General features: G+C 39.7%; 1 protein-coding gene across 8 annotated transcripts in view; it reads left to right on the top strand.

The window, feature by feature from the left end:
- LOC143040326 (ATP synthase subunit s, mitochondrial-like) overlaps positions 1 to 2222 on the top strand; it is a 30358-nt gene extending 28136 nt beyond the window's left edge. For 7 of the 8 annotated variants that reach the window (XM_076211252.1, XM_076211250.1, XM_076211249.1 and 4 more), the window contains exons 5-7: positions 267 to 406; positions 871 to 1033; positions 1928 to 2222. In XM_076211252.1, the coding sequence (XP_076067367.1) occupies positions 267 to 406; positions 871 to 1033; positions 1928 to 2081 (457 nt within the window). In that variant the 3' untranslated portion in view covers positions 2082 to 2222. The remainder of the gene's footprint in view (positions 1 to 266; positions 407 to 870; positions 1034 to 1927) is intronic. The other variant, XM_076211257.1, reaches the window with a different exon arrangement.
- Positions 2223 to 14521: the final 12299 nt, after the last annotated feature.

Genomic DNA, 14521 nt, shown 5'->3' with positions numbered 1-14521 from the left:
TCCTCATCCAAGTAGTCAAATGCCATTTTCATTGACCTTAATAGGTTTAAGGTTTATCTGGCTGTTTTATTGATACGTTTGTCCATGTCATGTCTTTGCTGATTATTACTCCAAGGTCTCTTTCAGAGTTAACTTTTTTGACTTCTTTTTTCCAAACTCCACTTCTTGATATTGAAGTTAACTTCCCACTTTTGAGTTCATTTCCAGATTTTGTCCAGGTCTAACTGTAATGATTCACAATCTTCCTTTGCTCTTACTTTCTTTAGTGTGGGAGTGCCTTTATGGCAATGGCTGAAAGTTGCAGAGGGAGAGCAGCTGCTGGCTGTCCGTTATCCATGTGTGAAAAATCATCAGCTGAAGTTGATCTTGAGCCTAGCCATGTATCGGCCTGCATCTCCTGATGGAGGTGAGGGGATTGACAGATTTTCAAAATGGGTAGTAGCTTTACTGTCCATCTTGCAGGACCATCACTTCAAGTTACCCGTCATTGGCTCCTTGTGAATAGAAGATTATTATGAATGGATGAAAGGATGATCCAGCCACTTGAAACAATCTTATTTGCTTTGTAAATCTTTTTGTGTGGATGTTTGCCACATAATGAAGCAGTGTGGTTAAAACAGCTCTGGCTGTCGGGCCTAGCTGTGAAAGAAATGTCTTTCTGCATTGCTTTTGCCCTGAGCAATGTGGTTGGAGACAAGGATGACCATTCATAAGATGCTGAGATGGGAAGGATGTTAAAAGGGTTTTAATGAATATGTAATAGGTGTGTAATTTATAATCTGCCACCCTTTTACAAGGGGAAATGGGCATTTGTGTAGTATGTATGTATTATTATTTTTTTTTTTTGTAAAGATATGCATGACATTTCAGAGGGCTGCAAACACATTAGACGGATTATATTTCACAAAACGAGCTACCTTGATGATGCAGCTTTAGCATATATTCCATATCTCAAAGGTTCACTTAAGGAACTACAGATATCTTCATGTGGTAATATCACAGTTGAAGGCTTGCAACACCTAAAGAAACTAGAGTAAGTAGTATTTTGTATAAGATTTTGTGTGCCAGATTTTTTTTTCAAATACAGTGAACTCTATTTTTCATTACATAGCTGCCAAAACCTTGACAAATAATGCAGTAATAGGGGCATAAAAAATGCCATTATGGAGCATCAAGTCTGATGTGTAGGCAAAGAGGAGTGACTAAAGCTGGGTGGCCAGGAGGTGTGGTGCCATGCCTGCAACACACAAGAGCTACCTTAGGTCAAGAATGTGTAATGTCATGTGACAATCATCACAACTCATGCCATTCACCAAAATCCAGCTCTCGGGCCTAGCTGGCAGAACAATGAATATGGTCCATTTCACCTTGCAGATATTTGCTGATTGATTTAATATGAAGACTGATTTTATTGTGGTTCAACCACTTTGCTGAAGCCAAATAATGACACACCAAATAATAAAACAATGAACAGTAGAGTGTACTGTACTAAAACTGTTTGCTCAGAAATGTTATTTGAACATTTTTGGAGGAGGTTAAGCATCTCTGTAGTTCCAAGACAGCTATAATTGCCAGGTCCTGCTGGGGAAAAGCTGTGCCTTACCTTTGACTCAAGTAGTGTAGTAGATTCATCCCTGAGGTGCTATGGTTAACTAGCTTTTATTTGATAAGTGGTTGTGTACTTTGACTTATTTTTGTCTTAAATATGTTGGATGAGGGGAGCTTAATCTGTACTTTTATTCAAATGTAGAATATGTTCCTTCTGAGGATTTCTAAATTTGACTTGGGTCGTTTTATGGTCTTCAAATTTTCTACATTTGTTAAAAGAATCTGTTGATTTATAGTGATTGTTATGCATATTCAAGTTGTGCAAATATCTCATTACCACTCAGAATTTTAGGTAGATTGACATTTACTTTACTTTCAGAGGTTTAGAGTACCTGCTTCTGTATGACCTCCCTGAGATAAAGGACAGAAAGGCCATGGAAGATGAACTCCAGAAAGCTTTGCCAAATTGTGCTGTTGTATTCCCATATGCTGATGCAAAAGATGATCCAAGCTTGAAGAAAGAAGACAGTTGATCAACATTATAGAAAAAGTGAATGAAGAAATTTTGAAGGCTGTGCAAGATTTATGTGATTAAATAAATTTAACTCTGCTGATTACAGCAATAGCCCAGTTCCTGTAAATATAATGATCAATAGTTTAAACAGTAAGCAGTAGTTATGTACTGTCATTCTTTCCTGGAAAATTACATTCTCCACACAATTCTGTTGCAAATTTTTCTGCTTGTTTGAACAGAAATTAAAGAAGTCTTCTGCATTAAAATACAAATGACCATAATCAGATGGTAAGGAGTTGCTTATTAATCCCAATTCTACAAGAGTTATAGAGCCTGATCTCACAAAAAGATGGGTAGTAACAGTCCCTATGGTGGCCCATGTCATACACAAATTAAGGGATAAGAATGCCATGCATGTTATAGAAGGCAACTAAATGGGACAAAGCAAGGTATGAATTCTCTGCAAATTTCTCATGCAGTCAAGGTATTCCTGCAAGTAAATTATTTATAAACAACTCTGGTAGCATCTTTCTCTCAACCAAACTTCCTGTTTCCTCAGCTGAACTTTGCTTGCAAAACCATTAATGTTGTACTTCACTACATACTCTGTTAGTTTTTGCTGAGCTTTATGTCAGAAAAAAACTTCTTATATATACACCTAGTTCACCAATACTCTTGGATTGAATTCTTGAACAATTCTTAAATCAACTTCTCTTTACATGAAAAACTTTCATTGGATGCTATAGTTGTATAATAATTCCTTTATACTATATACCAAACCATACATCCAAAAAGGCCTTTTTCCCTCATATAAGGGATTTCTTGGAGGATTAAAAAGTGTTATGAGAAACAGGCCTGTGCAGAGGGCGTGGGTGCTGGGGGTGCCCAAGCACCTGCCCCTTTGCCCCGTGCCCCAAAAGTGCCCTTCACAAAAATATATAAAAATTAATGGAAAATGATTTTTCACAGGCTTTTTCCATTTCCTTACCATTCAGAAATTATAATGTGGAAAATGGTGTGGCACCCTACCGGATAGTTGCCAAATACAAATAATACAAAAGAATGAAGTGCCCAATTTCCAGCCCAAAGCACCTGCCCTTGCAATGTCTGCGCACATTACTGATGAGAAGTGGGCATCTGGGAATGGATGCAAGGAAATTGCGTGAGGGTATAATTGTGCCAACGGCATTGTATGAGGCAGAGACTTGGAATTTAAGAGAGGCAGAGAGGAAAGTTTAGATGTGTTTGAGATGATGTTTGAAAAATATGGTAGGGGTTATTGAGAAACATGGAGGTGAGGAGTGGAAAAGGAGATGGCAGATAGGCCTGATGAAATATTATTGGGATGGTTTGGACAATGGAAAAAGTAAATGATGAATTAGTAAAAGAGGTGTGGAAGGCAGAGGTGGAGGGAGTGAACTTGAGGGGATATGGCCGTGGATAAACAGATGAGGTTGGGGGGGAGGGGGGACACTGAGCAAGAGGGGAATGTCTGTTGAGCAAGGAAGAGAGAGGGATGAGTGTAGTGTGTGTATAGATGGTACTGTGATACAAGGAAGGAGGTGCTTATGTGTGAATATTTTGACATAGCCCAAAGGGATTTCTCCCTGTCTTCTCTTGTTCTGCATGAAGGTATGGTGAGGGGGTCGCTGATTAAGTAAAGCATCCTTGCTGTGGATGTGCTATGTCTTGCTGCATTGCTTCTGACCCAGGGCAGTGGGTGGGATACAGGGATGACCCACCATGAGGAGCTAAGATGAGTGGGAAGAAAGGGTGGTAGATTGGAGTAGGTACATGCCTTTAACTTTGCTACCTCCCTTATAAAGGAGAGAAAGCTCTTGGTATATGTAGATAGAATAAGGGATGTGGTAATCAAAGCATAAACCTGTCCAACATCCATCTGCACCCATTATTTGCCCCTCCCACCTTGGGACTAAAGGGTATCCCTGTCCCCTGCCACCACTTGGGTGGAAAGGCATTACAGTGAGACACAGTGTGCTTCCATGGCAGCGTGCCCAACAGCCACAACTGGTTTACCTTCACCACTTCATCATAAGGCAACCCCTTTCCTCATTCACTTAAATTTATGGAGTAGACAAGAACATTCTTTGAGGACATGTCACTTCTTCATCCACTTTCCACTCACTTGTCCCTTGCAAATAATCCTTCTTACTCAAAAATAAAAACAACTGCATCCCTTGCCCTTCATCTCATCCATCCACCCCTCCCTGAAGCCCCATCTGCATCCACACTTGTTTTGTCTTTCCTCACCCGACTTGCTGCATTGCTTCTGATGCAAGAGACAGGGATGACCCTTCATCCTCAACGAGCTATGATGAGAGGGAAGTAGTGGGTAGTAGATAGAAATGGAAGTGGCTACATGCCTTGGCTGGTTACTTTCCTTATAAGGGGGAAGAGCCCCTTAGGATAGTCACTTGCTCTTCTTATATGCCCAAAGTCTCTTAGCTTTCCTTGAGCCACTCAACCCAACAGCTCTCCCTCAACCCCCACTCTATGCTTTGCCTCCACATTTGTCATTCTCTATAAGTATTTGAGGACAAGGAGGGAAAGGCAGGTGCAGTGGGAAGCGCTAAGAAAATAACAGTGATGGGCCTTTATGAATTTGGAAAAGGCTTATGACAGGGTAGACAGGAAGGCACTGTCAGAGGAATTGCAGATATATGGGATAGAAGGAAAGCTGTTAAGAGCAGTCAAGAGTTTTTACAAGAGTAGTAGAGCCTGTGTTACAATCAGAAATAGAGAGCGAGTGGTTTGAGGTAAAGGTGGGATTTCATCAGGGATGTGTTATGTTGCCTTGGCTGTTCAATTTATACATGGAATGGTGTGAGAAGTAAATGCAAGGGTAATGGATTGGGGATTGGAGATGGTTAAAGAAAATGGAGAAAAGTGTGAGATAAACCCGTTGTTTGTGACAACACTGCTTGTAGCAGGTTGAGAGGAGGGATTAAGGAAGTTAGTGATAGAGTTTAGGAAGGTGTGCAAAAGAAGGAAATTAATGATAAATGTAGGTAAAAGGTGATGAGATGTACAAGGGGAGAATGTGGCAGCAAACTGGAAGTGAGTATTAAGGGAGAGAGACTGGAGGAAGTGGGTATTTTTAGATACTTGGGTGTGAATGTGGCAGGAAAGGGAGTGGAGGTGGAGGTAGAATGTAGATTGAGAGAAGCAAGTAAATGTCTTGGGTGATTAAAATGTATAATGAGAAATAGACATTTGGAAATGGATGCTAAAAGGAGATTGTATGAAGGAGTGATTGTGTTGACAGCAATATATGGGGCAGAAACATGGAACATAAGAGAGGAATTTGAATGTGTTTGAGATGAGGTGCCTGAGAAGTATGATAGGGGTTACTAGGCTGGATAGAGTGAGAAATGAGGAAGTGAGGAGAATGGGGGTGGAAAGGGAGTTGTTGTTGTTGTTGTCGTTCCCTAGACTGTCTGTCCGAGCAGTCCCGTCTCCCCAAGGAAGGCCACAGCCGAAACTGGGTTTTCCCACAAATCCTTTATAGAGTGTATGTTGTGTTGTTTGCGTGCATGATTGTGTATAATGCAGTCTTCCATTATGTGTTGTATGGTATGGGGTGAAGTGTTACATCCTGGGCAGCTGTTCACAACACGGTCGTCCAGCCTCTTCTGGTAGCTTAGAAGTGCTGGGTGGTGACCGCATCGCAGTCTGGCCAAGTGGACTCTGTCCTTTCGTGGGAGAGAGGATTCAGAAGGGTGGATATCAGGGGGTCTGGCATGCAGCAGTGTGTTGTCTTTCAGTGTGTTAATGGAGCGGTGAGTGATATGATTATGAATATGTTTCCGGAGGCTGGTATTTGGTGGTTGTGGAGGAAGAGAAGAGAGTATCTGTGCGTAATAAAGGTCTTTGGGTGTAGTTTTAATGTTTCTTGGTGTGTGTGGGTGTTCTGATATGTAGTGTAGCGGGTGTGATGTGTTTGTGGTGGCTGCAGCAAGTGTTTGTGTGCCTCTCATGTCGAGGTGGTCCTTGACTTTGAGGACTTTTGTTTCATGGTGTAAATGGTCTGTAGGTGATGTATTTGTGCAGCCTGTAATTGTTTTTAGGGCTTTGTTTTGTATGATTTGAAGGGTGTTGTGGTGTGTCTCACTGAGATTAGGAGCCCATGCAGGACTCGCATAATTCATCACTGAGCGTATGCATTGTTTGTATATTGTTATATTAGTTTCTTTGTTTTGTCCAAATGTTGTTCCAGTGATTGACTTAAGTGCGTTAAGTCTAGGTGTGCATTTGTTTTTTATGTTTGTGAGGTGTTGTTTGAAAGACATGGATGTATCGTATGTTACACCAAGAATTTTCGGTGTGTTTGTGTGTGGTATTAGAGTGTTGTTGATGTAGAGATGAGGTATGTATTTGTGTTCTTTTGTCCAGTTGGTGAGAAGTGTTGCTGTAGATTTGGTTGGAGCTATTTTGAGTCCGTTTGTGATGAACCATGTGTTGAGTGTGTCAAGGTAAGGCTGGATTATTTCTGCAGCTTTGTCTGTGTTACGATGTGTGCATGTGATTGTTATGTCGTCTGCGTAGGAAGAGATTTGTATTTCTGAGGTGTCTGGCGTGGGTAAGTCATGCATGTATAGATTAAATAATGTGGGGGATAGAACTGAGCCCTGTGGTACTCCTTTCTTAATGTTTCTGATGTGCGATGATTGGCCATTATATGACACATGAGCATTCCTGCCTGCCAGATAATTGGCCAGCCATCTTTTGGTGTTATTGTGCATGTCTGTGTTATATATTTTATTTGTTAGGTTGTGGCGGGGGATAGCATCAAAAGCTTTACTAATGTCCAATGTTATAAGAAGTGTTCTGTGGTGGGGCCTATCTGAATTGATGCCATCTAAAATTCTTTGTGTGAGGTTTGTCAGAAGAGTGTTTGTGGAGTGTAGTGGCCTAAAACCGTGTTGTGAGTTAGCAAGGGGAATATATGGTGTGACAAGTTTAAGTATTAGGCGTTCAATGACTTTAGAGGGGGTGCAGAGAAGTGTGATTGGGCGGTGCGATGTTGGGATTGTTGGGTCTTTGTTCGGTTTTGGAATGGTGATTATTTTACCATGCTTCCAGATGTCGGGTATAGTGTTGTGTGAATAGCTGTAGTTTGCAATGTTTGTGAGTGCGTGTATACCTTGTGGTCCAATGTGTTTTAGGTGGATGTTGCTTATGTTATCAGGGCCACAGGCAGATGAGTGCTTGAGATTATGCATTATGAGTTTTGTCTGACTGTCTATGAAGGGTGTATAGTCTGAGTCTGTGGGGAAGTCTTTCTTACGTCGAATGGTGCGTCGGTCGTCAGGGTGAGATGTAAGATGGCTCGTCTGTGCAAAATGACGTATGAGTGCGTTTGCTTGTTGTCTGTTTGAGGGTAGATTATCTGTTGTTGTGATTATTGCTGCGTGAGAGCGTGTAGTGTTAGTGTTGGATAGTGTGATGCTGTTGAGTGTTTTGTACAATTTTCTGGTTGTTTTGTGATCAAGTGTATTGATAAAGTTTTGCCAATTTTGTGTTTTTTGTTCATGTATTTTATTGGCAATCACAGTGTTTAGTGTTTGTATTTGGTCTGCTATGTTTTGAGGGATAGGTGTGGGGGTATCGTGTTTAAGTGTGTCACGTTGTCTGATGAGGCCTTGGATTTCTGGTGTGAAGTTGGGGTTGTGTGATTTTCTGTTGCCTCTAGGGATGTATCTCTTGTCTGCGTTTTGTATGATTGTATTAAAAGCGTGCACAGCATTGTTTATGTTTGTGATTGGTGTCCTGTTAAGTGTTTCAAAATGTTGTTCTGTCTCTTCAGTAAAGGCTTCCCAGTTAGCTCTCTTGTAATTGGTGTAAGTGTGTCTGTGGCCAGCTGGGGTGCATCTTGTTTTGGTGGTGATGATGATTGGAAGGTGGTCAGAGCCAAGGGCTCCGACCACTCTCCATGATGTTGTTGGGGTTAGGCAGGGGGAGCAAAAGGTGATATCAGGAGAGGAGGGAGTGTAGAGGGCTTGGTATGGGATATGTGTATGATTATGCGTGTTGTTCATGATAGTCAATGAGTCGAATTGAGTCTGTATATCAAGCCCTCTGTCTGTGTCAGGGTTGTCGACAAACCAGGCAGACGACTTGGCGTTGAAGTCACCACCCATGATCAGGTTGGGGATTGAGGTTAGTTGGCTGAGTTGAGGTCTGAAGGTGTTTGGAACTGTGGGGGATGATTGGGGGGGAATGTACATGTTAACTATTGTTAGTGTTGAATTGTTGCCTGTGCGGATACGAATGGATTGGGTTTCTGTTGTGTTATCTGTGGTAGGGAGGAGAATTTTGGTTGTGGCACTTGTGTCCACAAAACAGATGGAATGGTGGATCAGGGTGATGAGTCCACCGCCATTGCCGTCAGTCCGGTCTTGTCTGATGGTGGTGTAATTATGAAATGATGGTGTTTTGTGTGAGTGTCTTAATTTTGTTTCTTGTAAAATTGCAATGTGTATGTTGTGTTGTTTAAGAAAGTGTTCAAGTTCATGTTTTTTAGTGTTAATACCGTCAATGTTGTGTTGTAATATGTTGATGTTGTGTGTTTTGTATGTGTTGTATGTTGCCGTTTGGGGTTGAGGTTGGGGTGGTAGTGGGGAAGGTGTAGGATCTGGGTCAGAGGGGGGGAAAGGAGAGATCGGGGACAAAGGAAGGGGAGTACTAATCGGGGGTAAGGGCAAAGGGAAATTGGGAGTGGGTAAGGGTGTTGGCTGTGGTTGGGGAGGTGGGATTGGGGTTACTGGAGGGCAGGTAGAACATGTCCAAGTGTTTGTGTATTGGTTTGTGTCAGCAAGTGTATTGGTTTGTGTCAGCAAGTGTGGAAAGGGAAAGGGAGTTGGGAGATAGGGTTGATGAAAAGAGTATTGGGATGGTTTGGACACATGGAAAGAATGAGTGGAGAGAGATTAGTAAAAGAGGTGTGGAAGGCAGAGTTGGAAGGAGTGAACATAAAGGGGTGTCCAAGGATGAGATGGATATATGGGGTAAAAGGGGCATTGGGCAAGAGGGGGATGTTTGTTGAAGAATGATGGGAGAGGACAAAAGATAGGGTGAATGGAGAATGGTTGTGTATGGATGATGCTGTGATGCGTGGGAGTGGGTATGTGTGAATAATAATTTGATGCAGCTCAAAGGGATTTCTCTGTCTTCTCTTTTATTGCATGAGGGGACAGAGTGGGGGGTTGCCAATTAAATGAAAGCCTTGCTGTGGATGTGATGTGTCTTGCAACACAGCTTCTGACCCAGGGCAGGATGACCAGTTATCCGATAAGAGGGAGGGAGAGGGGTGAATGGGAATGGAGTATGTGGGGATGGAATGGGTGGGAATGGATTTTATGCCTTTGTTTTTTGGCTACCTCCTTTGTAAGGGGAAAAAAAGCCTTTGGTATACGTATTTGACTTTATATTTTTAAGTAACTCTTTCCATGTGCTTAGCTTCAGATTGATGGTATGCTCTGTTCTTCATTACTGAAGGAAATAATATTACAATAATAGAAATTATAATTGTATTATTTATTTTGTACCGATTCTTATAGCCTACTTAAAAAGAAATGCAGACATATGAACTCAGATTGCCCCTTCAGGCACATTATATAAGCACAGTATCTAAGTTGACAGTGATTCAAGGACAAACGAGAGTACACTTGTAGTTGCCAATCTCCATATCATGAACTGACTGCATGTTTTATGCAGTTGACATTTTAGGAACTTGAGTCACATCCTGCAGGCCATAAGGAAGTAAGGGAGAAGACAGAAGATAGGGGTGAGTGGAGAATGGTTGTGTATGGATGATGGCATGATACATGGGAGTGGATGGGGGGCACAGTTAGGGAGTATGAGTAATTGATATTTTGATTTAGCTCAATGGGATTTCTCTCCATCTTCTCTTTTTCTGTATGGGGGGTGGGGATGCCAATTAAATGAACCAGCCTTGCTGTGGATGTGCTGTGTCTTGCTGCATTGCTTCTGACCCAGGACAATGGGCTAGATGAGGGAATGACCTATCATCCAAAAGGAATCAAGAAAAGAGGGAGAGAGGGGTGGTGAATGGGAGTGGGTGGGGATGAAATGGGTGGGAGTGGATTAATGCCTTTTGACTTTGGCTACCTCCCTTGTAAGGGGAAACAAGCCCTTGATGTGTGTGTGAGTGTATATATATATATATATACAGACGCTCCTCTACTTACATTCATTTGTTTTACGTTTTTTCGATTTTACGTTTGAACTGACTGTAAAAAAAAAGTGAATTTTTTAGTTTAGCGTGCTCTCCGTAGTTCAAACGATATGCATGATGCTGTGTCCATTGTTTACATGGCACAAACGACAGACTGAACATGCCTTGCCTCCTCCTCCTCCACCATCTCAATTTATGTTGCTTGAATTTAATTTATTTGAAATTAATGTTATCATTTTACAATGTTATGTGTATAATTAATGATTTAGGGGTGTTTTATAAGATACGGTAATAGAATTTATGGATGTATGGTACAGTAACAACTTACGTTCCTTTTAACTTACGTTCGGCCATTCGGAACGTAACTAAAACGTAAGTTGAGGAGCGTCTGTATACACACACACACACACGATTGTTGGATTGATGGCAAAGATTGGAACTCTGGAAAAAAACACTGCAATTTTCGTGGATTTCAATGACGAGGGAGTACCTGTGTTGTATTAGTAGGGAAGGAGAAGGCTCGTGGTGTAGTGGGCAGGTGAAGAAAAAGGAGAAGGGGAGGGATTATTGAGGAAAATGGAAGAAAATGACGTCAGAAGGAATGTGAGCAAGAGATGTGCAGATGACACAGCTGAAGTCAAACAAGTTAGTAAAGGTATTGAAATTAGACAAAGATAAGAGCAGTGCAATAGAAAGTGAAGATAATTATTTCTATGGATTTAATGAGGGAGGATATGACATCCCCCAATTAGCAAGTCTAGAGGAAAAACTAACAAAAATTAACGAATCATGGGAGGTTAGGTTTAGCCAACTTGCACTAATTACACAAAGAGTTGATAAATTGGAAGAACTAAAGAAGGAGAACCAAAACCTAAATAAATAGAAGAATTAAAAAGACAGTTAAAAGAAGTAAAGGATGAGAATGAGGAATTAAAGAGGAATAATAAAGAGAATAAAGAGTCCATAGCAAAAGAGGAAAGCGGTAGGAAAAAGATTCAGAAGGATAGCAATATTGAATTTAAGAGATATAGTGAAACAACAGATGAAGGAACACACTAAGGCCAGTTATTAAAGTGATGAGAGAGGAGAATATAGTAAGAGACTTGGCAGGTAAAAAGAAATGTATAATTAGGAATTAAAGAGAAGCATAATCAGAATAGGACAAGAGTAAGAGATGAGAAAGAGTGAGCAAGGTATTGAAAGTATTTCAAGAAGGTGAACAGGAAATAGGGAAAGAAATTGAAATATATAGGCTGGGGAAATACAGTATAGACAAGACCAGACCAATTAAAGTTAAATTCAGGTCACAAATGACAGCAGAGAATATCTTATCAAAAACAGGAAAACTAGCAGAAAGTGACCAGCAGAAACAGGTATTGATAAAAAGATGAATAAACAAAAAGAATGAAGCTAAGGAAAAAAACAAGAACAGAACGGAGTCAGAGAAATTAAGGGAAACAGAAAACAGAATGAAGGTAACAGAAAATTAAAAGTGTCCTTCACAAATATAGATGGATTAATAACAGGCTTGAATGAATTGAATGATTACCTGAAGGAAAAAGAACCTGACATAATGGGAACTATGGAGACAAAATTGAAAGGTCCATTACCACCCAACAGTGTAGGACATGGTGTATATAATTATTGGATTAGAAACAGAGAAGTAAAACAAGGTGGTGGAGTATGTTCCTGACTAAGAAGGATATAATTGTGAGAAATGTTACATATGGAAAAAATTGAGTGGAAATGATTATGATGGAAATAGAGGACAAGGAAAAGAGCAGGAACTTTGTGGTAAATTATGTGCCTCCTAAAAGGCTTTGTGGGAGGAGAGAGAACATAAGAATATGTTAGAAGACAAAAGGATAACACTAAATAAGATAATGGAAGATGGAGGAAGAATAGTTATGATGGGTGACTTTAATTGTAAAGAAATCTGCTGGGAAGAGATGACAGTGAAGGGTGGAGACAACCTATGGGGAAATGTACTACTTGATATGATTATAGAACATACGATGACACAATGGATACAAGAGAATATTAGGTATAGAAATGAGGAAGAACCATCAAGACTAGAACTAATAATCACATTAGAACCTGAAGTAGTGGACAAGATTGAATATAAGACAACACTAAGTAAAAGTGACCACATATTAATAGAACTGGAACTAAATGAAGAAAAACATATGGGAAAAAATTAATATAGAAAGGGAAGAATGATGTATGGAAAAAATATTTTGATAAAATGATAGAAAAATAAAATAAAAAAGCAGACTGGGAAAGGATATACAAAGAGGAAACAACAGTAGAAGAGAAATGGAAAAATTTGACAATTTATAAGGAAGGAGTGGAAAAGTATGTTCCAAGACAAAAACAAGAAAAAGGATATGTAAAATGTTGGTACAACAAAAGATGTGAGTTAAAAAATAAAAGGGATAAAGCTTGGATAAAATGGAGGAAGACAAAATATATATATATTTATATATATATATATATGTATATATATATATATATATATACACACACAGGTAACAGAAATATTGGGTGTATGTGAAAGCCCCAGGCAAAAATTGAGGAGGGAAACAGGGTCCATGAACACAACCCCCCTATTTACATGTAAAACCCACCTCGATATACAATTTTTCACATTGCGACCAGTCAGCTGGGAACACAACTCTGTTGTATAGTGAGGTACTCCTGTACTGGTTATAGAAATGAATATGTACAAGTGTGCGGAGAAGAAAAGAGAAAATATGAAAAGGATGTCATAGAAAAATGTATAGATCAACCAAAACTAAATACAGGAAAAAGATGGATGGGCTGAGTGTACCTTTCTAGACCTGAAAAAAGCTTTTGATAAGGTGCCACATAAGAAATTGCTAAAGAAATTAGAAGCTGCAGGAGGAATACAGGGCAACCTACTTAAGTGGAGGGAAGACTTCTTGCATGAAAGGAAAATGAGTGGTGATAAGAGACAAACATTCCAATTGGGATCAGGTGATTAGTGGAGTTCCACAAGGAACATTTTTGGCCCCAATAATGTTTGCTATATATATTAATGATATGGATGAAGGAATTGAAAATTATATGAGCTTCTTCACAGATGATGCAAAACTGTTGAAAAAAATGAACACCGATGAAGATTGTGAGTTGCTGCACATTGATCTCAATAAAGTATGGGAATAGAGTACGAAGTGGGAGATGGAATTCAATATTAAGAAGTGTATAATGGAATTTAGAAGAAGCAAAAAAAGAATAGTGGGATCATATACATTGGGAGAGGAAGAAATTAAAAAAGTTGAAAAAGAGAAGTACCTAGGTGTCATTATTATGAATAATATGTCCTCTGAGAAACATATAAACAAAATTTTTGGAGAAACTTATAATTTAATAAGAGCAGTCAATGTGGCATTTACATACCAGGATGAAGAAAATACTAGTCACTTTGATATGACCAAAATTGGAGTATGCAGCAACAACGTGGTCACCAAGTACAAAAAAAAGTATAACAAAACTTGAAAGAATACAAAGAGCAATTACAAAATTGGCACCAACACTCTCAGAACTATCATATGAGGAGAGGCTGGCAAAACTTGAGCTACAGACATTAGAGCAAAGAAGAGAGAGAGGAGACTTGATAACTATTTATAGAATCATGAATGGCATGGAAATTATTGATAGAGAGGATCTAATAAAATGGGATAGAGATACAAGAGGACACGGAAAGAAAATCAAGAAAGACAATTATAGAAGAGACCTTAAAAAGAACAGCTTTCCCCACAGGACAACAGACATTTGGAACAGGTTAGATGAAAATGTGGCATGTGCAAAAATGATACAAGAATTTAAACAGTCTAGATAAAACGAGATATGGAGATGGGACACCATGAGCATAGCTCCCCTTCCCATAAAATACAACTAGGTAAATTCACACATACATTTATATTGATCACCTCTACAATGCCTCCAATCTACTAACCTACTGAAATCTTTCCTGCATTATCTCCATGAGTTCACCTTTTTGGTGTGATATTGTCCTCAAGGATAGAAGCAAACAAAATACACATAGTTGACCACTCTACATAAAGCTTCCAGTTCCATAAATAGATGTATCTGCACACTGTGTACATGAGATCTATGCATCTGTGAGAATGTAAGTGTATCTTTTTGTTTGTGTTTTGTGCTCATGTTTAGGAAAATGTACAGATGACAAACATAAGGGTTCATAGAATTACTGATGT

The sequence above is a fragment of the Oratosquilla oratoria genome, chromosome 28 (assembly GCF_046742065.1).
Source record: "Oratosquilla oratoria isolate Oo_2021 chromosome 28, ASM4674206v1, whole genome shotgun sequence".
NCBI lineage: Eukaryota > Metazoa > Arthropoda > Malacostraca > Stomatopoda > Squillidae > Oratosquilla > Oratosquilla oratoria.
This window is presented reverse-complemented; position numbering and strand designations above follow the sequence as displayed.